At 48.2% G+C, this 25948-nt stretch overlaps 1 protein-coding gene across 5 annotated transcripts in view; it reads right to left on the reverse strand.

Moving 5' to 3' along the window:
• The window catches only part of Ctif (cap binding complex dependent translation initiation factor), a 266455-nt gene that overhangs the window by 127943 nt on the left and 112564 nt on the right, over positions 1 to 25948 (reverse strand). For all 5 annotated transcript variants that reach the window (XM_074069856.1, XM_074069854.1, XM_020159590.2 and 2 more), the window contains one exon: positions 1548 to 1624. In XM_074069856.1, coding sequence (XP_073925957.1) covers positions 1548 to 1624 — 77 coding nt within the window. The remainder of the gene's footprint in view (positions 1 to 1547; positions 1625 to 25948) is intronic.

Below are 25948 nucleotides of genomic sequence, written 5' to 3' on the forward strand. Positions count from 1 at the left end.
CGGAGCGAGGTGACCTGGCCCAGAAAGGGAAATGTGGGCTGATCTGGATGGCCCCTGCCTGGGCCCAGAGAAGTCTTTTGGTTTAGAAACTGAGGCTCTCTCCACACCTCTGCTACACATTCAGGGCAGTGGGGCGGGCAGGACATGAAGCCCCTGCTTTCTCTGACACTCTTCCAGGCCCTTGTGAACCCCATTCCTCCTTTAGGGGTGTTTCCTATTTCTTTCCTCTACCAGGAACCCAGAAACTAGGAATTAGCCGATGTGATGTGGCCCTCACAATACAATTATCTGTACCTTGGTCTGGCAGGAACAGGGCTTGGTCCAACGCTCTGGGCTCAAGTTTCCTTTCTCATGCCTCGTGGTTCCACATAAAGTGCCTGGTGGTTCTGAGTCCTAAGCCAGGGCTGCCTGCCTCCCCGCTGCTTGGACACTTGCTGTTCTCTCTGAATGTTTTCAGACCCACTAAATCCGCTCCTAGATGACAAGTCTTCTGGTGTCTATCCTCCAGTCACCCTGAGAGCTGGGACCACACCTATTATTCCTTGTTCAGAGGGAAGGGTCAGACACAGGTTGGCCACAGCCCTTGGTCTCAGGATGTACTCTGACAGCACGAGGGCAGGCACTCCTAGTTTTCTGAGTGAGGGATGTCAGCTGGCTGTTTCTTGTCTCTTAGAAAATGTTCTCTGTTCATTAAAGGTAAAACCACAAGCCCTCACCCTTGTCTAAGAATAAATTCCCTACAGGGGAACACCTCATTTTAATTCCTCAGGCATAAGCCTTTTTGTTCTTCTTTTTTTGGATTTTCATCCAGAAATAATTTATGCACGTTCAAGAAAAAAAAATACACTGAAACTCTCCCCCTTTTGCACAAAAGGCCACACAAGCAAATGTTGCTCTGCACCTAAGAAAGCCTTATAGGAAATAAAGGAAAGCCTTGTAGGAACTCTGCGTTCCCTGGGTGCTCAGTCTCAGTTGCTATCCACACAACTCATCGCTCCTTTCCTGTGCCCTAGCTGTCCCCCAGAACTCTGAGCTCCCTGACTGGAGTGGCTCCAGGCACTGGGAGTAACAGCACATTGCACTCCCAGTGCAATATACCGATCTGTATATTGCCTGTCACAGTACACTGGCTTGCACAGGACAACTCCCAACCACAGAGGAAAAGGAAAGACAGATGGCCTTGGACTTGTGAGCTCAGGGAGCCTCCTGGAGGCCATGTCTTTAAACACGCAGCCTGCAGGTCCTGTTCTTAGGACACTATTGATGCTTGGAGGTCAGTGGAAAAAGACCATGGATCCACAAAACTTGGGCACTGACCCCCCCCAGGAAGAGAAAGTGGTGACAGTGGGCTCTCCACTGGTCCCTGGGCCAAAGAGAGAAGTGCAGCTTGTGCTGCTACATGGAAATCCCCAACTGGCAGCTGAGCCTACCACATTGCCAACCTCATCTCATAGGTGCCAGCCTACAAGCACAGCACAGAACAGAATGGGGCTGCCACAGGTGCCGACGTGGGAAAGAATGCCGAGGCTCTCGATGGTCTCTCCTACCTTCGATCATTTCTCCTCCTCCGGAACAGCTTCTTGGTGTGTGCAATCTCCGCTTCATGGGGTATTGGGTGGTAGCCCTGTGACATGGGGAGAGACAGTGTGTGAATAACTTCAGGAGAGCGGAGAGAGTCTGGGACCGTGCTATGACAACATTCAGGTCAGGAGGATGGAAGAAGTTAGACTCACCGAGAAATCCAGACTGGAAAACAGAAAACACTACAGTAAGCGAACTGCCCTCCAGGTTAGGATGCTGAAATTCCTCAAAGAATATGGGTGGGACCAAGGGACCTCAGAGTTCCTCATGTCCATGCTCCCAACAACCTGAGGTCTTGTCATTCAGGTCGGGAGAGATGAGTGAGCTGTTCCAGGTCTTGCAGAAAGGGGACAGCAGAGCAGAGGCCATCAAGATCCCTCATGCTTCCTCTTGGTTTGGGACTAACCTTGTGGAGCCCCCAATCCAGACAGCTGCATGTGCTTCCCTATAAGGGACAGTCACACAACCAGTGGCTATAGAACTGAGACAAGCTCCTTCTACAATGAGTTTCCTAACTAAATGGGAGTGTTACCACCTTCTGCTCTGGGCTGCTGAGAGGACCAGAAGATGAAGTCTGCCAACTCTGAGCCTCGGGCCAAGGAAAGGTGTCTTCTAATCTTAGGCCAGACTCCCCTGTACAATTTTACCCATGATCCTCTTTCCTTATATGACCTGGGAAGAATTTAGGGGAAACATGCAAATAGCTAACTGCCTTTTTAAACTTCAAAGGAGAGACTGGGGAAATTCTAAGGATGGTTTTTACATGTTGCCTCCATGGCAACAACTTATACATTGACCTCAAGGTTGGAGAGAGACCTTATAATTAAAATGCAGGTCCAACCCCACCAAATGGCCCAGGCAGAACTATTTGCAGAAGTCAGGCCAATGGCCAAGTCTGTCCTTATCATCGTATGACCACATCCACCCCTGACAAGGAAAATACGTTTTGGTGGGGACGTGGCCAAGAGCACTGCCATTTTATTACTGAGTCCAGGGTAGGGTAGGGGGTACCTAGGGGCCTGGAGGAAGGGGTGGTCCTGGAAACCTAGGTACAGGTTCTGACACAGAGCACAGAAAGGGTGACTCCCACACACTTAGGCACACACAGGGTGAGACAGGAACCACAGAACACATCCTCTGGAGAGTGGTCAGTGGATGCTCAACTCCAATTTTGCAAGGTAGGGAGATAGAGGCCCAGAGAGGTCATGCAGAGAGTAAAAAACGGCAGCTCTGTGGAATGGAATCCTCTGCACTGGGGGTCCACAGGGAAGGTCCCATTGGTCTATCTTTATAGGGCTCAGCCCCCAACCGAAGGGAGGGGTGGGAGACGGCAGTGATCCTGGCTGTGCTAGGACTGGACAGTTTGGGGGAGCTTCCCAGAGGAATAATGGGAGAACAACAGGTTAGGAGGAACAAAGGAAACTTGGAGCTATGGTGATTTCGCCCAGATATCTATTGAGTCTAGGCAGGGAAGTACACATTCCAAACTTTATTTTATTGACAGTCGTTCCCTCCTGCCCTGTTTTTCTTGCCTCCAGTAAGATAGCCAAAAGGCATGAATGAATTCCGGGCTCCCAGGCAGCCACAATGGGCCTCTGGGGCATTTAGGATGTGCTTTGTTTAATGGTTTTCTCAAAGGATATTATTTGTTTTCTTTAATACAAAACACAAATAAGGAAAGCCACGAAGTCTTCCCCTCTCATTTCCCCTCTCCCACCCTGACCAGGCTCTGGGCTGACCCCCCTCCCTCACTCCTTCCCTCCCTCCCTTTGTCCCTCCCAGTCTGTGCAGGTCACTTCAGGAACACACTGGGTGTGTCCCCAGTAGACAATGGACAGGAAGCCAAGGCTACCTCCCGAGCTGGCGGCAGACAGAATCTCAGCTCTGGGGCTGCACAGACAGTGCTGCCCGCAACACTCAGCACAACCCAAGCCCAGAGGTGCCAGACTCCTCGGTCCAGCCTCAGAGTCCTGGGCTCTGACCCTCATCCTGGCCTCTCTCCCTATTGGCAGCAGCAGTTGGGGAGCTGCCCTCTGGACATGACCATAGCAGGGCTCCTAATTCGGCCTCAGAACTACAGGAGGCGATCATTCAGTCACAAGAATAAATGTCCTCTACTCAATCTCCAGGAAACAGCTACCCTGATCTGTGGCCAATGAGATAGGGCTAGGCAGGGGCACCCAATAACAGGAATCACCAACAAAGAGTCTAGAAAGGAACCTTAGCTGGTGCTCCTGGTGGCCTGGCCAGGTCAGATGGTGCTCTAGCTTCAGATCAGAGATGCACTGTTTTGCAGAAGGCTCTATGCCTCCAGCAGAGAATGGGAAATTCAGTAGGCTTAACAGAGCACCCTTACTTAAGTTGCTCCAGTGGTCCTAACTCTAGTTCTTTGCTCAACAAACTGGTCCGCTCCCTTCTCTGAGAGAGTCCCATGAGGACGTCAGTCCAGTTGTGAATGCCTCATCCATGATCAAGAGCACCAGACTTCAGCTCTCCCAGGTGGCTCTTTGTGTATGTGGTTAACCTGAGTCACATGTGCCTCTGTGGCACTGCCCCGGACTGCCACTAGGCCCTGCCTGGTTTTCCTCAACTTCTGTATGGGAGAGACCTGGCTGCAGTTTCCCCACTGTCTAACACCTGACTACTTTCCATAGCTAAGTGGACCTGAGAGAAAAATAAACTATATAAATTGAGACTTTCTAGGGAGAGAGAGAGGAGAATCCTTCCACATGCTGGGCTGGCAGAGTACAGGTCACACGCACACACATGTACACTCCCACATTGGAGGTCAGCACAGGTATAAGGCACAGCACTGAGGACCATATGATATTGCTTTGTTTGCAAAACATGCTATATAAAATCAGCCTGCCTTTTCAGCCTCACACAAGGTGCAGTGGTGTTTCCAAGGGATTAAAGACAGGCCCAGTAAAGGTCTGGCCTGAGAACTTGAGCCCCAGACAGTGAATTATTCCAAGCTGGGAGTGTTGAGATGACAAGTATATATATTAAAAAAAAAAATCTATCTTAAGTCTGCAGGTGAGGGTAGTTAGGACGGGTGGCAAAACAGAAACACCAAGCCGAGAACAGATATGCTAGTGGCTCTGTATATAAAAGCCAGTGTGATGAAAGTGGTAAACCTCCAGAGATACAGGCCCTCACCCACCACCTACCCACGCATCTACTGCCTATTCCAACGTCCCCCACCCTTCCAGCATGTGTCCATCTTACATGTGTGTTTTAGACACTGTGAATATGGTACTGAAAAAAAGACAGGCAAAATGCTTGTCTTACAGAGCACACATTCTATGAAAGGAGAGAGTGAGCAAGCAAATAAGTAGGTGTGACAAATGACAGTGTTTTGCTATGGAGCAAAAGCAGGCAGGGCAAGGGAAGAGAGGAGCAAGGGTGAGGTGGTGTGGTTAGGAAGACCTCTGTTAAGGGAATAATTGACGCCCATCCATCTATCCATCTACCCATCCCCCCATCCTTGGTTCTTCTTCACTCAACAAATGTTGAAGGCCTATCATGTAAGCTTGTGCATCAGATGGAGAAGACCAGGATCAGTAAGACCCAGGCTCAGACTAGAGGGACTCAAGGGAACACAAACAAGGAAGCTGATGTGTGCCATAGGCCACAACTCAGAGGAAGGACCCAGGACTTGTGCTTGGAGAGGCTCAGGGAAGACTTCTCTAAGGGGGGGCAATACTGAGCTGAGTCCCAAGGCCTTGGCCAGGGGCAGGAGAGGAGAAACCCAGAGCTCTAGGGGCCAGTGCTGACACTCCTGACATAGTCCTCCTCACCCCCAGAGTAGGTAGAATTGTGTCCCTCCAAAAGACTTTCTCCTTGTCCCCAGACCTGGGTCCTAGACTGGCCTGGTGGCAGAATTCACTCCAGAGATGAGCCCCAAGAGGGCAGGGACTCATCTGTCTCTTTTACCACAATACCCACTACTATAAGGGTGCCAGACACATGGTAGGCGATAATGAACTATTTGTTAGAGAAAGACAAGAAGTGGGAAGGAAGGAACTGGAGCCTAAATTGGTTGAAGCTGCTCTGCTGAACAGTGCTTTGTGGAAATATCAATGGTGTTGTGGTGGCAGTGGTGCCATAGAAGGAGCTGCTGGATCTCAGCTGGGGCCATACTCCCCCGTTCTCTACCTCACCCAAGGCAGGGCCTGCGGGGCTCATCTTACCCCTGTGGGGCTGAAAGTCTGCAGTCAGTGAGTTGGTAGGGCTGTGTTGGGGTGACATGTTACCCTAGCCTTCTCTGCTCTCTCTCCTCCTTTGGGCTTCATGGCCACCAGGTGGTTGCAGTGGGAAGCCCTTGGCAGCTTCTGTACCTGACTCCCTTTCCATCTGCCTCAATGAGGTTTAGCAGTGGCCCCCAAAGAGCTCAAGTCCATGGCCTGCAGCTTCATGGAACCGAAAGCCCACTTAACCTTCAAGGAAGATTTTCCTGGTATTCCCATGACCTTTGACTTCTGGCCCATTGACCAGACCTGGGTCCAACAGAAATCATCCCAGTCTAATTCTCTCACAAATCTGTGTTCTTTCTCTCTCCCACCCACCAGCTCTTGAAGAATGAAGAAAGCATTACACAGATAAGAAAGTCTCCTGGTGTGCTCAGTTCCTCCCAGACTGCAGAAGACCTGGACCAGCACTAAGCTTTCTTATGAAGCAATGTGAACACAAGATTCTGGAGCTGGAAGGCAAGGTTGAGCAACCCAACCCAGGCTGAGGGAGTGGCAGATGTCTTGAGCAGGGAGTACCAACACCAGCCTCCTGGCCAGGTAAACCCTGCTCTGTCCCCATTGACACACCTGTCTGCCCCCTTTGTATTTTCACCAGGGCTTTTTGGAAACCTTGTTCATGAGCTAGTGTATTTGACCCCACCAGACTACTGTCCCTCCCAAAAATGACTATTAAATACATGGGAACTGAGACTTCCTTCTCTCTAGAACACTCCATGACCTGGTGTGGAGGGACTTATGAAGTGCCTGACACCAAAGAAGTACCAGCTGCACGCTGGTTCTGCCATGCCTCTGGGCAAACCAGGAAGCATAGCCCCATGGAGCCAGTGCAGATCCTAGATCCAAGTTCAAAGCCTCCAAGATCAGGGCTTGGCAAACTCCCACCATCTCTAGCCCCAGTTTGAGGACACATCCTAAGGAGTGAATGCTACAAAGGAACCATAGTCCTTGGCAACCTGAAGGGCCATAAAAATCCCAGCACAGCCCCTCTGACGACAAACTCGCCTCAATAGCAGAGGCTTCCTCCTGTGGGGGTCATGTTTTCTCATAGCTTCTAAGAAGTTATCCTACCAAGGTCTCCTTCCACGTGGGCAGGATGTGTGGGTCACATCCAAGCAGAAATAAACAGGTAATGTTTCTAAAATTCCTGGAATCTCGAGACTGCAATGGTTATTCAGAGAAGCTGACCTATTTCAAAAAGAAGGGTGGAGGGTGGATAGGTTTGCCCATGTTTAAATTAGTGGCTTTCTAATTTTTCTCCTAATTTATTCTTTTTGATCAGCAAGACCCTTTAAAAAACATATTAGCTAAAGTCTTAATATAAAAGTACAGATAAAAGTAGACAGGGAAGCCCAGAGGTTGCTCTGAGCCCTCCATAGCTACCCCTGTCACCACCTTCCCCAAGCATGAACTTAACTTTGATCCACCCACAGATAATATACTGCGTTTCACCACCACAGTGAATGGGAAGGTTTTCTGGAAGATGGGCTTAACTTAGGGACTCTGCCAGGTGCCAGTGGAGCTGAGGCCCTTGCAATTGCACATGAATACAGTAAGCCTTATTTATGGATTTTTTACATGAAGTTTTGACCAATTACAGCCAAAAAAAATCTTTTTTAAATCAGAAGAAATTTCTAAACCAAAAAATTTAACTCCCTCCCCCCACCTCCAAGTATTACACAGCTCAGTTGACGTGGAGTAGTGCTCATCAGTCCTGGGTTTTCATCAGTTGAATTTAAATCATTGTGTGGGCTACTAGATGGTTCCCTGCCCTTAATGTGAAAATCTGCCTCCCCAAAAGTAAATGGTATCCAAAAAGCAAGGTAAAGGTTATGTTAATCCTCCAACAAAGTGCTCTTAAATTAAGTGCATTACAACAAAGGTATGTAATGCACTTAATTTAAGAGATAAAATGAAAATTTTAGAGGTGTTTATGTGACGTTTCTTCAGGGGAAACTGGGTGGCATTACTGGGAAAAGCACGCACAGTACAGTACTGAACTCTAAGCATCCTGAGCATTCCTGGCTTTTCCTCAGTGGCAGTCTCCTTGGAACCATATACACGTGGACACCAAGGGTCTACTGTACTTTGCCCCTGGCAATCTCCAAGTAAGAGTCTATGGTATGAACCCAGGTGGTCTGAGCCTGCAAGGAGCTATGGTTCCGCAGCTGGATCACTAGAATGTGAAAGACATCCTCAGATGCTGTGATATAGTTTGGATCTGAACTGTCCCCCTAAGGCCCACGTGCTAAATAAAGGCTTGGTCTCCAACTTCGAGGTGGTGGAACCTTTAAGAGGTGGGGCCTCGTGGGAGGTGGTGCTTTTGGAACCCATTGGAGGTGTGCCCTTGAAGGGGATAATGGGATCCTTTCTCTTTCTCTTTCATTCCTGGTCATGAGATGAACAGAATTCCTCTGCCATGGGCTGCCGCCAAGATGTGCTGCCTTGCACAGGCCCAAAAGCAATGGCCAGTCCAATCATAGACTGGAACTTCCAAAATTATGAGCCAAAATAAACCTTTTCTCTTCTTAAATTGATTATCTTAGGCATTTGTTATAGTACCAGAAAGCTGACTAACACAGATACTCTAAGGCAATAAGCTCCCCTCCCCTTCTGTTTTCAAGTTTCATTTTTTATGGTAACAGTCCCAAGAGTCCTGACTCATAACCACACACATCCTTTAGGTGATCTGGGTTCTGGCTGCTAAGCCTGGATAACACTGAACAGCTATATGAGGCAGCCCTCTCTTCTTCATTGTGTGAAAAAGGATGAAAATATTTGCCCTTTCTACCTCCTTCACCACAACTATGACGCCTTCCTTTGAGTTTGTGAGCCACCACAATCTACTTTTATCACTTTGGTCATACTGGGTTTGAACTCAGGTCTTCGCACTTCCTAGGCAGGTGCTCTCCCCCTTGAGCCACGCTTTCAGCCCTTTTTTACTTTAGTTATTAGATAGGCTATTGAATTGTTTTTTTGTGGTACTGGGGCTTGAACTCAGGGCCTACATCTTCAGCCACTCCAGCAGTCCTTTTTGTGCTAGGTATTTTTGAGATGGACCATTTCCCCAGGCTGGCTTTGAACCATGATCTTTCTAATCTCTGCCTCCTGATTAGCTAGGATCACAGATGTGAGCCACCAGTGCCCGACTGGCTCTTGAGGTTTTGCTGATAGCTTGCCTTGTACTACGATCCTCCTACCTACAGTCTCTCACAAAGCTGGGATTTAGACAAACACCACCACACCTGGCCCTTTATGTTAATTTTGGGTTGGGTTTCTGACACTTGCAAACAAAAAAGTCCTAATTAATGCAAATGATACAACTTTAAGTGTGGTTATTGTATCCAAAGCCTTGGAAGGCAAATGTGACAACTTTCTCCCCCCTCCCACTCCCATCCCCCCAGGGGAGAGCCATGTCAGGAAGAATGCACTCGTCAATGTCGTGTTCGAAAACCTGTCATTGGGGGGTACACTGTGACAAATACTTGAGAGAAAGAACTTAAGGGAGGAAGGATTTATAGTGGTTCGTGTTTTCAGAGGTTTCATTCAGTCTATGGTCTCTCGCTCCATTTCTACAGAAATGGCCTCTGGTAAGGCAGAACATCATGGCGGAAGGGTGTGGTGAAGAGATACTCTTCTCATGGTAGCCAGGAAGCAGAAAGAGTGACAGGAAAGGATTGGGGACAAGGTACCCCTTTCCAAGGCATGCCAGAGTCACTTACTTCTCCCATGTAGGCCCCATCTTCCAACGTTCCACCATTTCCCACTAGTCTGTTCACATTTTGAATGCACCAGTGGGTTAATTCACTAATAAAGATTCGATCACTTTCCCAAAGCCTCACCCCTGAATACTGCTTACATCAGGGACCAAGCCTTTTGAGGGGGGTACACTTCATATCCTAACCACAACAATGGCATCTAATCTGGGTTTTGCTTTTGAAGTGTACAAGGGGCATTTTTGGGGTCATTTCCTCATTGACCCTCCATCCCTGGCCACAGTACTACCTTCTTTGGGCTTCTGACACAAATATAATTAATTAATATAATTAATTAATTAATTAATATAATTAGTGGTGACTGAAGAGTGGCCACTCATTGACTCATAATCACATAGCTCTCAGCTGCAGGTGGATTCTAACACTGAAGTTGCCTCCCTAGGCCACATGAAATTTGGGTCCCTTTCCAGCTCAGCCTACAGCCCTCCCCAGGCAGGCAGCCCCCTCCATTGAACCACCCTGATGCCCAAACAGTAGAGGCAGGAAAGCCACATGTGGACACGCCCCCTTCATGCACTTAGAGTTCCCTTCGTGCACTTGGTTTTCAGGGGTGCTTCTGTTCCTTCTTTTCTTTTCTTCTCCTCTTTTTTTTCTTCTTTCTTTCTTTTTTTTAATGGCTAAGTTTTGACCTTTGGGAGAAAGAGCTGCCCTGCACAGCCACCAGTTTCCTGGCTCTGGCATGTCCCATGCTTGCCCAGGAAGGTCTGAGGGCACACACTGGGCCCAAGGGACTGGACCTGGGTTGTGGGGCAGCAGGGGTCGGGGAAGGGAGCAAATAGAGGTCCAGATCTGTGTGGCAGGATCAGTATTCCTGTGTGTGTCACAGCCTTTCTACCTGGGGAAGTGAGGTAGGCTTATTTGGAGGTGATTCTTTAGGTTTCGCCTATGCCTCTCACATAAAATGAATGGTCCAGCCAGAGGAAAAGCTTCTGCCCCCACCCCTGCTGGCCTTGACAGCCACTTTCAATTCCTATTTATGGAAATGCAGCAGAAGGAGAGCTGGGCCTGGGCCAGGGCCAGGGCCCGGGACCTGCCCTAGGGTTAGGAGTAGTGTGGAGAGTGGCGAACTGCTGATCCCTAAGTGATCCCTCCATGGTCCCCATCTCTTTGTGCCTGCCACCCAACCCTGGAACATACGCTTTTGTTCTAGGTTGTCCCTGGGCCTCAAGCATTTTTCCAGCTCTGCTCACCCTGAGATCCTGGCCAGCCTTTCTCATTAGCTCAAATGCCAGCTTTGCAAAGCCAGTCCCAATTCCCATGAGAGTGAATCCACTCGGTCATACAGCACGTTGGACAAAGTTGTCAGCACTCCATCCTGAGGTCTAAATAGTCCAGGCAATTCTTTGTATGTTCACCTCCCCAGCCAAACCATACACTTTTCAGGAGATCAGGGCCATGTGTCCCTCATCTGTAGGCCCCCTAGTGCCGGCACAGGGCCTTAGATACTGTGGGCCTCCAGGACTGCTTTGGGATGAAAAGTTAAGATCACTGAACACCCTTGATGGGCCAGAATTGGGCCATCCTCATTCTACTCACAGTGGCCGAGGAGCATTAGCAAATGGCCCAGGTCCCATGGGTCTACAGAGTGGGGCCTGCAACTGGGTAACATCTCTAGCTTTGCAGGAAGTCAGATCCTTGATGGCTTCATCACCTTTGAACCTCCAGCCATGAGGCTGGGTGCTTAGCAATGGCCTACTCTCCTTCAGTTAAACAGGAAAGATAATGACAACTGAGATCAGAGTGGAGGATCTCTGAGGACCAAGGTGGAGATTCACTGTCCTGCATGGTGGCAGTGGCACCACAAATGCTCAGCGCCCATCACTCAACTCCATGGGCTCTCTGGTTTGTACTAAGTGTTTCACTTTTGCCATCAGGTCCTGGGGGCAAGGTGGCAGACAAGTCTGGCCAGGCTCTAGTACTGCTACTTCCCTCCTGTGCTTCAGATTCTTCTGCTTAAAACGGAGGGCCTAATAACTACCTTTCATTGTGAGAATAAGCAGAGATGCTGGAAAGCAAAGGAGATGGTATATACAAATGTACCTGGCCAGTTGCAGAACACAAATTTGCTAGGCCCAAATTTGGAAGTGCTCAGGCCAGACCAAAGAAGGATCCAAGGGCACCCTGGGTGCACAGAACTGCGGCCAGACAGGCTGTGGGAGTGTCAGTGCTGACAAGGAGAGGAATATGGCTGGGACAATCACACAAGTAACAGAGACCAGCATGATGAGACCAAGAATGTCATCCTGGCAACGCAGAGGGATGGACGGATGCAGGGTCCAAGGAGGTAGGCCAGCTGAAACTGGGACCAGGAGTCAGGCACCAGCCAGGGTCCCACTCAATGGTTCCTACTGAGTTATGTTCACTGATTATAGAATCCAGGGACCCCCCTGATCTCTGCCCTAGATATGTGCTCTTCATTGGTATGAAAGAGCTTGGGTGGAGGCAAAACACAGACAAGACCGTGGGCAAAGACTGAGGGACTCCATAGATTCCTGAGGGTCCTACCTTCCCTGTCAGAGCTTTTAGCTTCACGTCCAGAGTTGCGTCTTATGCATTACAGATGGATATTTTCCAATGGCCAATGAAATTGATAGTTTGGGGAGGAAGAGAAGAAGGAGAACAGCTTGGACACTTAGACAAAACCTGCTTGCTACACTTGGCTATTTTCAACAGCTACCTCCTAGGCCACCGCAGGTGGCAAGAATATAAAGAAAAAGGAGATGGCTAGATGAGGCTCGGGTATCCTTGAGCCAGGTCACATGTAGAGGAGTCAGCCAACAATGAGAGGAAGCTAGACTGCAGGCTCTTCTCTTTCCTTCCCCTCCAGGCCTGCCTGATAAATATACTTCTGCTACTAAGTGAGCAATTCCATTTTCCTGGAAGGTATTCAGAAAGTCTCTTCACCATAGAAGGAGCAAAATGATGTCTGTTAGGTAATGAGCTGTCACAATGATAATCACAGGGACTATCATTTACTGAGAAAGGCACTGGGTTTAAGAGTTTCATGTGTATTAACTAATTAAACCTCACAACAGCTCTGAAGGAGAGGAACAGCCATGATTTATCTTCTACAGGTGAGGAAAAGGAGGATAGGGTAGATTAAACAGCACATCCAAAGAAACACAGGAGGGCAAGGATGAGCTGGGGCTTCAAGTCGGGGTCTCTAATGCCCAAGCCTATCCTGGGCTCAGGATTGAGCACAAGGAGGTGGCAGTGCTTATAAGAGTGACAGTGATGAGGCCCAGCTCTACCTCAGCAAGTACCCATCCAAAAGCCAAGGGAGGGGACTGATTTCTCTGGCAAAAGATGTCTCCCCTCAAGTCTATGACTTTGCACAACTTTCACATGTAGGTACTGAACAAATGCTGGTTGGTGGTGTGTGAAAGGGAAATGAATAAAGACAGGTTTGAACAACCTATGGAAAGAGGTTAGCCTTCTCATAGCAGGCACTCGCTTCCCAGGCAGTTACATCAGCAGACGCACAAATCCACAAGGTTGCTGTAACTAGGGGTGCTGGGCGCCCTATTTGTTCCATCCCCCCCATTCATATTAAGACGCCAGTTGCAGTGCTGTAGAGCTAAATGTTCATACGGTCAGCACCACAGGAAAATAATGGCCCTCCCTGACTAGTGTGCTTTCAAAAACTAAAAAGCATAAAACTTAGGGGAATTAATAAGGTGTCTGGAAGTGACCAATTAGGAAGAAAGATAAGAAATTCATAGACAAAGTTCCTAAAAAGCTGAAAAATTTCCATAAGGAACTGTGTTTTAGGAAATTCTAAGTCCTATTCCAAATCTCTTTGGTAAATTAAATAATTGCCCTCCAATGTGTTAATTTCTCCAGTTAAGGTCATCATTTGTACCTTTTTCTCTGACTATAGCCCACTCTACCATTTCAGAAATTCAATTTCTTGTTCCATTTTCAGAAAGCAGGGCTGACCTTTGGTCGCGTGAATGTGAGCTGTTACATGTTCTCTGCCACATCAAAGAGTCTTTATGGGTGACTTGCATCCTGAAGCCATTGGTTTGGGCTGGCAGACTTGCTAGGCAGGAGTGGCTGATGACCTAATTGTCTATCTCCCTCCATGAAGATGGGGCAGACAGTGATTTGACCTACTTTCAGGGGCACCATGATAGCTCAGGAAGGAATTCAAGAGCCTGGACTCAGAATACTGAAACTCATCCTTCAGGGCTTCCTAGCCTTCCTCCCCACTCCCTGTCTTCCTGGGGTCTGGTCAGCCCGGCTCCCTGCCCTCCCTCCTCTCACAGCCCTCCCTCCTCTCAGAGCCTCTGTCTCTCCTGTCTCTCCTCAGAGCTCCTCACTCATCGTTCTTGGGCAGGAATGGAGAGCATCCTCAGTCCAGGCTGTCCAACCTCTGAAGTCTATGTGGTTTTGATGTGGGGCCTTCCAACTCTCCCACCTCCCCAGCTCACAGCACAGAACAGACAAGTAGCTTGTGTATGGCACACTGAGATCACCCAAAGACAATGCTTGGGGACAAAGGGTGGAAGCCTGCAGCACCCATCACCAAGGCCCTCCATCCCAATGGCTGAGTGAGGGGAACCATGTCATGGTTTAACCAGGACTTAGTCTTCACACACTCATCAGGACCCTCTGCTCTTCTATAAGGGACAGTAAGAAACCACCAAGAGTCTAGAGAGTGGTTGAAAACATCCCCAGCATGTGTGTCAATGCGTAGACTGTAGTTAGGGAGTCAGCAGGGTCACCCTCTAGAGCAGGGTTGACAAGCTGTTCTGTAAAAAGCCAAATACTATTTGAGGCTTTGCAGGCCATATGGTCTATGTCACAGCCACTCAGTTTTGCCATCATCTAGTAAAAAGAGCTATGGAACCATGGCCATGTTCCAATAAAACTTTATTTATAAATACTGATGGAGGGCTGGGCTAGAACTCCCTGACCTCTGCTCTGTGGACTTGCAGGAAGGTCAGGTGCATCTTGCAGCAGCACATCTTCCCTGGCTGGGCTCTTCTCCCTGCTCAGTAGTGGTTCCTTGCATTTGATGGAAGCCCAGCATCTTCACTTTCTCCTCTCTAGCATCCAGGGAAGGGCCTGACAAACCCAATCCCCTAGGGGAGGATAAATGGATAGTATTTACATTTACATTAATAAAAACCCCAGGGCTGTGACTTTCAGCCCTGATTGCTGCTCACTGACAGCCCTTGGGGAACTGCAAACTCTTGCTGCCCTGGTCCCATTGCAGAAACTTTGATGGACCAGGTCTGGGATACAGCCTGGGGACCAGAGACTTTGAAAGCTCCCCAGGTGAGTCTAAAGGGTGGTCAGGTTGAGAACCAAAGCAAAGGGAAATAGAACTGAGTGGCAGCATATTAGAATAAGTGAGCCAAGCAATTTGGTTTTTCCCCTTGGGGGAGGAAAAACGGAGAAAGCATGTTGAGAGTCCCTGAAACCATGCCACACAGACCTCCTTAGCCAAGGCTGGCTCTGGGTAGATTTCACCATGCTCTGGAAAGATCTGAGAGCTTCTCATTTGTATTTCTTCTGATATCTAATATGGTTCTGTACTAGGCAAATACGTGCTCTATTAGTACTTGTTAATCATCAAAAAACATCTAAGGGCCTAATAGTCAATCAATCCTCCAAAAAAAAAGAAAGAAAGTTGACCAGGCCCTGCCTGAGAGAGGACTGTAGTCTATCAAGGGAGATAAGGTAAGCCCTGATGAAATAAATAATAGGCTTAGTCGTGTTTGCTACAGATAATAAGACAGTAGCTCCATATGTTAGTGTGCATTATAACTACCCAGGAAGATTTTAAAAATCTCAATGCCTGGGTCAGACTGCATGCCAATAAAATAGGAATGCCTGGGGGTGGTAGGCTGATGTCAATTTCTCTTAAAACCTCCAAGTGTTTGGAGGCAACTATCATAAGGTCTTTCTGCTTCATGTGTGGTCCATGAACCAGCACCATCAGGGCTGGCCAGAGATGCAGAAGTTTGGGCCTCATTCTTGTTCCCCTGACCTGAAATCTGCACCCTAACCAGATCTGTGTGCTATTTGCATGAAGTGTGAGAAGGGATGAAGCAGCATGCCTTGCTCAGAGAAAGCAAAGATCCTAGAATGTTCTAGCAGAGTAGTCAGGGAATGCTTTTTTTAGAAAAGGGTAGATACTGTAGGGATTCTGAGGGGTTGGAGGATTAGAGGCAGAGAGGAGGTGAGGAGGGGATTCAAGGAAGAATCCAGAGGCAAGAAGGACACTGATCTCCAAGTTTGGTGAGCCAGAAATAGGTATGAGGAGGGTCTATTAGGGTTTGTTTGTTTGTTTTTAAACAAAAGTAACACACTCAATCACATTTAGTACATAATTAACAAGCTGAGGTTTTTGAAAAGGACAAAATAATAAGAATATAGGGTTATTCTGGAAATTTTCAGGTGACCTTAGGAGGTGGTGCATAGTGAGAATGGATGGGGGTGAGAAGTGAAGGACAAGTCTAGGACTTTGGGCTTTGTGTTCCAGGCCACTGGAGGGCTGCAGATGCCTTGTGAGTCAGGGAGGGAGGTGATGGAGAGGGAACCAAGTGAAGGCCTAGGGCAGTTCTTTGAGGAAGACAGACTAACAAGAGAAGTAGCAAGGGAGGCAGGAAGGTCAGTGGGGACCATGATCCAGACTTGGGAGATGAGCACCTGTGTGCAGGTGGAAGTGTGGATATGGGAAGGCACCTTCAGAGAGAGAATGGCTGTACTGGGTTGAGAGGGCAAAGCATCACAGAACCTGCGGCCTGTATAACTGACTAGAGGGAACTCTAGATAACCGAGTGCAGTTAAAAGAAACTCCTTTGGTAATGACCCCCAGATGGTATCCATGGGAAAAGACAAAGGCATCCACAAGCATGTTCCCAGAGGAAAGGAGGGAGGAAAGGTGAAGCTGTACACAGCCTTGGGATTGTCTTCAGCACCACTGGGCCTCAACACTCAGAGCAGACCTCGAGTACAACCCCTTTGTTTCTAGGCTTCTGCATTCCCAGTTGAGCTGGAAATGCCGGGAGTATTTTTCCCATATTGCAGTAGACTGAAACAATACCAACAGAACAGACGTTACCATTGTTTCCACTGAAGTTATTTTGGGGGAGGTAGATTGACTATTCCTAGACATTTCCTTCACCTGACTGCCTTTATATAAATGCTGAGGGAAGAGGCAGGCCAGTGTTGACATCAATGTGCCTGACCTGCTCACGAGCACGTGCAGAACTGCATGGTGAGTGGCTCCACGGGCCCCAGGGAGCTGTGTGTGCAACACATATTTACTGACGCCCACGTGGAAGCCCTGAGATTTGACTAGTGCCTTTCAGCTTCCAACGCACTTTCTTAACAATCACCTTGCTTAATTCTCACGATAGCCTTCTGAGATGGTGGCTTGAAGATTTTATTATCCCCTTCCTAGATATATGGAAACAGAGAAATAAATGTGTTTGGTCAAGGTCACCCAGCTCAGAAGAGGCAAGGCAGAGCAGAATCTGGCCCTTTGGGCTGGACCAGGGATTTTACTGTGTCCCCTACCTGATACTGCTTTCAGATCACTGGGTGAAGACACAGCTTTTGATCTTGCATGCTCAGTGCTCCACAAGAGTCCAGTGTGACTGTTCCATGGGGTGTGAAGTGGGGAAGATGTGGTTTCCCAGGCCAGAAAGGAAAGCAGGGGCAGGACTGAGGAAGGCACACACAACAGTGTGGTCCTATGGGTGCGGCAGTCAAGGACAGGCTAGAGAAAATTAGCCAAATAGCTTGATTTGAATACTTTGTAATCATGTGGTGATTGGATTTGTGGGGATATGAGCCAAACAAGGGGCAGAGGAGTTAGGAGGGCATCACAATGGGCAGAGACAAAGCAGGAATTAGGGAAGCAGCCAGGGATGGAAGGAAGACAGTAAAGGATGGGGGTGGGGTGGAGAAGGGAGACAGGACAGGGACCCTGCTCTGAAGGATCCTATACTCTCACAGAAGAGAGAGAAACGAATGAGCATTTCTCAAGGCTGGGTGAGATCAATTTCAAGACAGAGGTCCCGGCCCTGACGTTTTATAAGTTTGGGTAATAAAGTTGATCCCTATTTTTCTATGATATGAACCCCTTGCAGAATGAGGAATGGAACAAATACTTAACACCTCAGGGCAGAGGGTCTCAGCACCAGCTGCACATTAGGTTCACTCAGGGAGCATTAAATGACGAAGGCCCAGAGCCCTGACCTCAAGATTCTGCCTGAAGAGGAAAGGGGAGGACAAAGGGACAGGCCCACAGGCACGCTGCTCTGCACACCTCCTGAATCCAATGTGTGGCAAGGCTGGAGGGACTGAAATCCAGTCTTCCCTGCATGGTGGGTGTGTTTCAGTTGCACACCACGGGAATCGTAGGACAGAAAGAACTTTGGAGTCACTAACTCTTGATCCTTCGAATGGCCCTGAGGTCTTTGGTTTATCTCTTTCTGAGCACAGAGCGGGTCCCCTGTGGCTCAAGAAGCTTCCACAGGCTCCCCCTCCCTGGGCTTGTCTGGCTAGACGCTCTGTCAGTCAATCAGGTTTGCCTCCTTCAGGGGATGGCCTGCCACCCATGCTGCTGTCCCTTGGGTGTCCTCACAGGACCTTTCAAAGGGGGGTGATGCATTTCCTTGACCACACCACACACTGGCCTGCTGGAACAATGCCCCTCTTCGTGCCGCCAGGAAGGGCCGCAGAAAGGGACATCTTCTCTTTGCTTGCCAAGCAAATGTTTCTGCTTTGACCCGGAGGATACACTTTGAAGCCAAATAATAATTCAGAGGGCAGGGAGCAGCCCCGGAGGTCACAGGGACTACAATGGACTGTTCCCAACATTTTTTAGTATGTTTGGAAAATACTTCCACGGAATCTTGGGGTTTACTCTGTGTGTGTGTGTGTGTGTGTGTGTGCATGTGCATGAGAGAGAGAGAGTTGGGAAGGGTGGGACAGGAACAACTGTCCTTCACGTGGGCAGCCCCTGACTAGCCACTCAGCCTCAGTCCACAGCTATGAGGCCTCATAGCTTCTTAAGGCTAACTTCACTGATTCCTTAAAGTGAATCACACACTACTGACTTGCATATCAAATATGACTTACACTTCTGTGAAAGGACGACTCGGGTGGGGCAGGGGAGAGAGGTGATGTACTACGGTCTGGCTGAGCGTGCAGGAATTTCGGGAACCCAGCAGCTCCCTTCTTTCTGCAAATCCCCTTTGCACTTGGCCCCTGCTGGACTGTGGGTGCCTCTTGAGGTGCATGGTGACCTCTGACCCAGTAGCCATAGGAAGTCAGTTCATCTGCTGGGGGCTGAGGAGAGTGGAGCCCTGTGCTTGGGAAGGAGGTTCTGTTTGGGCCTCAACTCTGCCAGCTGCAATGAAAGGAGCTGCCTTGGTGACCTCAATGGCTCCTTTCTGGTGTAGCAACTCTGAGCCTGTGATTCTTCCTCCTGAAGAAATGGGGCTGGCACCGTGCCTCTTGGCTGGTAGATGTTACCCTTCCAGGGAAGGTTCTCCTCGGTTGCAAATGATCTAAATGTGAAGTCTGGCTTCTAGAAAGTGAATGGATCACCTGGGTATTTACCTCAAACTTCATTGCTTAAAATGAAGAGCAGGCTGCTGTTCACACGTGCTCTGGGCATCCCTGGGAGATAGCCTTGCCTCTCTGTCATCGGCTGGAATTCTTTTCATGACAGTTTCAGGCAGAGGTTGCTGAGTGTGGGGAGGAAAGGAAACTCTTTCGAATTTGTACAAAGCCACTATGTTGGCTAAGAGCAAGGTTGCTCCATGGTATCAAAGAACTCCCAGCCTGTCCCACAGAACCAGACCAATGGGGGACACAGCCCAGCTGGCATCTGGATGACAGGGCAGAAAAGCCTTTTCTCCACAGTGATTGTTGAAGACCTCCCAAATGACTGCATCTTTCTGGCTGGACCACCATCTCTCTGTGCCCTGGACACAGCAGAGCTGAGGAAGGGCCCCAGGGAGCCCTGGCTTGTGGTCAGGGCTGCCATCAGCAGCTCATGTGGCCTTACAGTTCTGGCTTGAGACAGCTCTGATTGTCATTTCCTTTCTTTTCTTCTTTTTTCTAATTTCCTTTCTACAGAACATTTTATGTGCAAACACTTTAGTGGTGAGGTCTTTTCAAAGACACCTACTTAATGCTGATCCCTAGGAAATTCTAGAATAAATCATTAAACAGATGTCCTGTGAGCCTTCTACAAGGACCAATCATTCCGATTCATCATAAAAAGAACTGCAGGATGTGTGGGAAGCATAGTGACCTGGGGACCCTGATGGTTGGATGAGCTGTGTGGCCTTGGGTCCAGCACTTCCCCATTGGGGGGGCCTCAGTTTCCTTGTTTGGAATGATGTTTTCAGCATGGAGCAGAATATTGACTATGTGGTCTTCAAGTTGCTATGTCCAGGGAGAAATGTCACCTCTTTGCTCTACCCAACACTGGCTGGCCCTTACTGGGCTCCAGGGTGAGGCAACCAATGTCCTAAGTTCTTCTCAGCTGATCCAGACACCCATCCTTAGTGTCCCCTACTCCTGAGCTCGCCCTTATCTAACCCTCTCCCTCCATAACCACATCTCAGCACACCCCAGTTTTAGCTCCCATATCAGGGCCTGATGTGACTAGGTGCCTATAGAACAAATTCTTGCCAGTGATTGGCTGAAAAGGGAGCACTTCCAGGTAATAAGGATGTTCCCAGAGTCCTTGTCCTTTGCAGCTGACAGAGTCACATGCAGACTGGCCTTGTCAACCATGGTGAGCTCTTGGGTTGCTATCCTCTTATCACTAGGGCATACCATGTCATACTGGAAGGACTGCCCAGTCTGCCTTAAGGGTATCCTGGCTTATTCAGATATTTCCAGAAATAGGCTGGAACTCCCAAGTATGTAGATTGAAGCTACCAGTTGTACGGTGATTCTTGGGAACTGCAGAATGCAGGGATTGTTGAAATGTACATTGGCAAGAGGTAGGGACGGCCTGTGCTTTACACGAGGACTTTTGGGGCCAGGCTACCACTGGGAGTAGGTGGGGGCCACAATTCTTGGTAAGGCCAAAGGGAAGAGGCTTGGGCAGCCACAGAGAAGAGGCCAGACCTAGAACCCTGGAACTTTCCAAGGGCAGCCTTCTGGGTGGCTCTGCTCTTCTTTGCACAGTTGGCTCACACCCTTGTTCTGGAGGTTTAGCAATAACTCCATGGTTCCCTGATGGACTAAGTGACAAATGTTGGCCTAGCCCCAGCTCTGATGTGATGCAGGACAACAGCCCTGTTCGCAGGACCCTGGAGGCCTGCTGCAGGGAGTCCTTTGCACTGGCAGGACCAAGGACAAAGCTAGGCAGGGTGTGGCTGGAATCCTGAGCAGGTGAGGAAAAGTGACTTACTGTTGGGTCCCTAAGCACTTTTGCCCTGGCAGCAATCAAGTGGGGTCTCACTCTGATCTTTTCCTGACTAGTAAAGCTCCTCTCCTCTCCCTTCTCCCTTTTCTTCTCTTCTCCTCTCCTCTCCTCTCTATCTCTCTTTCCTACCCTTCCCAGAGTTCTCTGACCAACAGGAAAGAAAAGAGCCTATTTGCTGCCATTCGCTACTTCCCCATGTCCCCTTATATTTGAGCCCCAGTGACATCATGTCCATGCTCCAACCACAGGTCAGTTTTGCCTGAACTCAGAGGACAGATCGACTTATCACCTGACTCCCAGACGACAACACCTGCTCTGCTTGCTGCCCTGACAAGCACTCTAAGCTCCATCTCACCTGCAACTCTTCCTGTTAGCATTCCCTCATTTAAAAAATGCAACCAAATTAGACTTCTGACTTGACACGGTGAGTTGACCACATTCATTTTTTCATGGAGAAGTAGCAGGTGTCTTAGCAGAAGGGGACAGGCTGACAGGTGCACCCTATGTTATTCATAGAGAACACTGATGAAAAATATACTAACAAGGTCTGCAACCTTTGAGACTCAGAGCTTGAAGAAATCTGGCACCAGGAAAGACAGAGCATGAGTGCTGGAAGGCAGCTATGCTCACCACTATACCACCGGAGGGCACGAGTGCTGGGAGGGCATGGCAGAGACCAGATGAAAGTCTGAATAGTGTACTCCCAAGTTCCCTTCCCCAGAGCTGTGCAACCACCCTTCGGTCCTCACCCCCAGGCAAAGATCCCAGGTTTGTTTTCTGGAAAGAATGAATAATAGACACTGTGATCTGGGCACATGGACTTAGGGACTAGGGAAGAGAGGTATCAAAAACATATGAAGCATATTAAGGTGCTTAACATAGTAATAAAACAAACAATGAAAAAAACCCACACAGGGACCTGGCAGCAGTGTGCACACCCCCAGTTCAATCTTGGTTTCTAAAAGCCATTCACTAAAACCTGCCAGGGCTCCTCAGATAACAGTGGATTCCAGGGCTGGGGAAGAGAAAGTACCAGATAAGCCCAGAACAACTTCTTGTGCCAGGAAGTAAGGAAGTACTCAAAGAGTAATGAGCCAGCTTGAAGGGGTGCCCACTGGTCAAGTCCACGACAATTTGAGCATCAAAACCAATAATGAAATAAAATAAAGACCTATGATCTAACACAAATAGATAAATTAATAGGGAGGATGGAAAGATCTTCCTTACAGTAGAAAATCAACTAATAAACGTACATGAAATCAGAAGAATCACCATTTGCTGACTAACAGTGAAATTGCAGTCAAGAGTCACTCACAAATGAATGAATGAATAAAAACACATTAGTAAAAGGATTACCAGAAACTATAATTACATAGTCTCAAACATCTCCTTGTAAGATATTCAATTATGAAGTGAAAACAGTAACTTCATAGTGCTAAAGACTGGAAGCTACTAACTTAATCAGATGGTCAGCATCACCTTCTCCAGTCAGTGTGCCTCTGGGTGAGGACACAGGAAAGGAGTGTCACTCCTTTGGAAGGTGCATACATTTAATCATGAAGAAACATTAGGTAAGCCCAAATTGATGGTCATTCTACAAAGTAACTAGCCTGCACTCTGCAAAAGATCAAGGTCTAGAAAGATTGAGGAGACTGGTAAGTCCTGATGACTCAAAACAAAGTGTGATCTTGGGTTCTAAACCAGAAAGGAAAAACAAAACCAAAAAAAGAACATGAGAGGGACACTTGGAAAAATTTAAATGCAACCTGTAGATTATCTAGTATCTATTCTATTGATGTTAAATTTCTTGATTTTGACAATCGAACTGTGGTTAGGTAAAACAATGTCCCTGTCCTTAGGAAAACACATTGCAGTATATAAGGATAAAACATCAACATGTCTTCCACTTAGTCTTCACCAGAATGATAAAACAGGTATGGTAAAATGTTAACACTTGGGGAATCTAGGTGAAAGGGAACAAACGAATTCTTTGTGTTATTTTCGAAATTTTCTGTAAGTCTGAATTTTTTTCAAAATAAAAAGAAAAGGAAAGCAGAATTCATAAATAAAGTAACAATATGCCTAAAGATTTAATTAGAGTTTAATAGATTGGCATATACCACATAGTGATACCTTGGTCAGTGACAGATGGCATGTTCAATGGTGGCTTTTCCATCAGTTGAGCCATGTTCTAGGCTAGACCCTCGAGGTTTTTGGAAGCACACCCTGATATCCACACAACAATGAAATCTCCTGGTGATGAATTTCTCAGAACATGTGTTCGTCATTATGCAACACCTGACTGTAACTGAATCGGGAGGACAGAGAATAAGAGTGCAACGCTCTTCTCTACCATAATAAGAAAATCATCAGATAGTATCTAAAGTCAATACATTTAAAAAGAGCAGTAAAAGAATATTAGAAATCTATGTCAGAAGTATGTTGCTACCATCAGAAAACAACAACAAAACAGTGAAAAGTAATTGCCTTGAGGAACGGAACTCATAGACTGAAGAAGAATGGGGCAAAAAGCCGCTATTTTCTGTTACGGAGCTTTTAGGATTACTGAACTGTTGTAAACTGTAAGCATGTACCATGTTGGAAGAACATGGACAAGTATATCTAAATGTTTGAGCCCATCTCCCCATGGAGACAGGAAGTCTCCTGGCTACCTCTGCCTTTCCCTCTTCTCAGTACCACCCACTATCCACACAACATGGAGATTCCTGTGGCTTCATAGAGCCACAGAAGGTATAAGGTGGATGTGGCTAGTGGACACTCACTGCAGTGATGAGGACACGCAGCATGGTAGCTACCAGTCTCCTTGACACCTCAGAATGGCACACGTGGTGGAATCCAGGTCCATGGCCCAGCAGCCACTCAGCATAGACCATGTGACAACAGCCTTCGGCCTCGGGGCAGCACCTGGGAGCCTGGCCCAGAAACCTCAGGGCTGGCAGTCCGCTGTGGTGCCACTTTTGTCTCAAGAAAAGGAGGCCTTTTCTTGAATGATGTCAAGATGGCAGACCTCTAAGAACCAAAAGAGACACGCTCCAGGAGGGTTGTGGGGAACAAAGGCAGGGAAAATCACTCCAGGCAGAACTGTCTCCTGAGCACTTCTGGGTTGGGTGCCAAAGGAATAACAAGAATCTTTGAAGAACACAAGAACACACACAATGCTTTCATCACTGGACAATCCTTCCTCTAGAAGTGCCCCAAGAGAGGGTGAGGAGGGGGAAAATTTGGACCCAGAAGTATGACAAGCCTATGCAACTCTTCACAGGGAGAAGACAAGTCTCAGGGCCAGGAAATGACCACTGGTCCCCTGGGCTCGCAAAGTTATACCCCTGAGCTCAGAGGGAAAGCCCAGAAATGTTTCTGGTCACAACCACAGCATTCAGCATCTCCTAGCTAGGCTTGTAACCATGTTGCTTATTATTCATGGCGTGTTTGATATCATTCCCTTCGTAGACAGAAGTTTCTGTTTAATATTTTATTTCCTGGTGTTATGATATGAGTATGAAATGTTGCCCACAGGCTCAAGTGTTGCATGCTTGGTCCCTAGCTGGTGGCACTATTTTTGGAAGTTCTGAAAACTTTAGGAGGTAGGACCTAGCTAAGGGTGTGATTGAAGGTTATACCTAGTCCCTTCCTCTCTCTGCTTCCTGTCCACCATGAGGTAAAGAATCTTCTCTTCCACACGTGCCCCGGCCTACATGGGTATGCTGCATGAGCCCAGGGTCATGCCAGGTCCCTAACACACACGCCTGCCACCATGATGCCCAAGCCACTGGGGCTAAGTGATCATGAACCGAACCCTCTGAAATGAACCTATAAATCCTCCCTCCTTTAAGTTGTTCTCTAAGATACTTTGGTCACGATGACACAAAGTCTGACTACCACACCAGTATAGTTTTCACTTGTCACCTAGGGTTATTCAGGGACACTGCCTGCTGCTGACAGAGGCTCTGAGCTCAAGAACAAGCTTCCTTCACCATCATCCATTGCCCAACACTTGGGGATTGTTCATCTGTACACACACACACATCGCATGTGGCAACAAGGGAACATTTAGAACAGCCCAGGACTGTCCTCTATGGACAGGTCAAGGTTGCCGCCTCCTCTCCAGCCAGGTGGTGCATCTACCACCTGGAATCATGTTCTTCTGGATTCTACCTTCTATAGGTATGAAGGCAGTGAGCCTTGTGAAGGTCACAATCTGCAGTGGCCTGTCCAGGGCTTTGGGATCCAAGGATTCCCAAGGGCCCAGCCAGTGACAGGGCTCCTGGGGACTGTGCTATCCATGCATCCTCTACCCCTCTGTAAATACTTATCCTGGGTTGTCAAACAGGGAGGCATCTTGGTCCTTCACTTGAGCAACGTGGTAGTCAAAAAAACAACCAACCAACCAAGAGTCTTAGCCACTGCTGGAAGGGTGGGGTAAGGTGACATCAGTGATTCACTGAACTATCACATTATTAAAAGCTACTTGCCTTCAAGGAGGTCTTAAGGCCGTGGCTCTTAAATTGTGCTTGGAGCTGAGCCCGTATATCAGGACACTTCCTCTGCATGGCAAGACGTCCTAGGGAGGGGATCAAACTGCAGCATGCATCGGACTCCCCCCGAGGGGCTTTTTAAAAACCGCTGAGCCCACCCCAGAGCAGGAGGAGGGAAGTAGGACCGAGGAGTTTGCCTTTCTGGTAAGTTTCCAGGTGACTTTGATGCAGCTGGCCTGGGACCACACTGTCAGAACCTGTTGCAGGGTGAATAAGGTATATTTTCAGCTCCGGGACCTGGACCCACATGAACATATGGGCACACCAGTGACAGAGGAGGAGAAGCAGCCCTGCTCTAGCATCCAGGTGAGTCGACAAACTGTAGGCATGGGAGACACGTGTTATCAGGGAGGGCTTCACACAGGTGACCTG

Source organism: Castor canadensis, chromosome 4 (assembly GCF_047511655.1).
Source record: "Castor canadensis chromosome 4, mCasCan1.hap1v2, whole genome shotgun sequence".
NCBI classification, from domain to species: domain Eukaryota; kingdom Metazoa; phylum Chordata; class Mammalia; order Rodentia; family Castoridae; genus Castor; species Castor canadensis.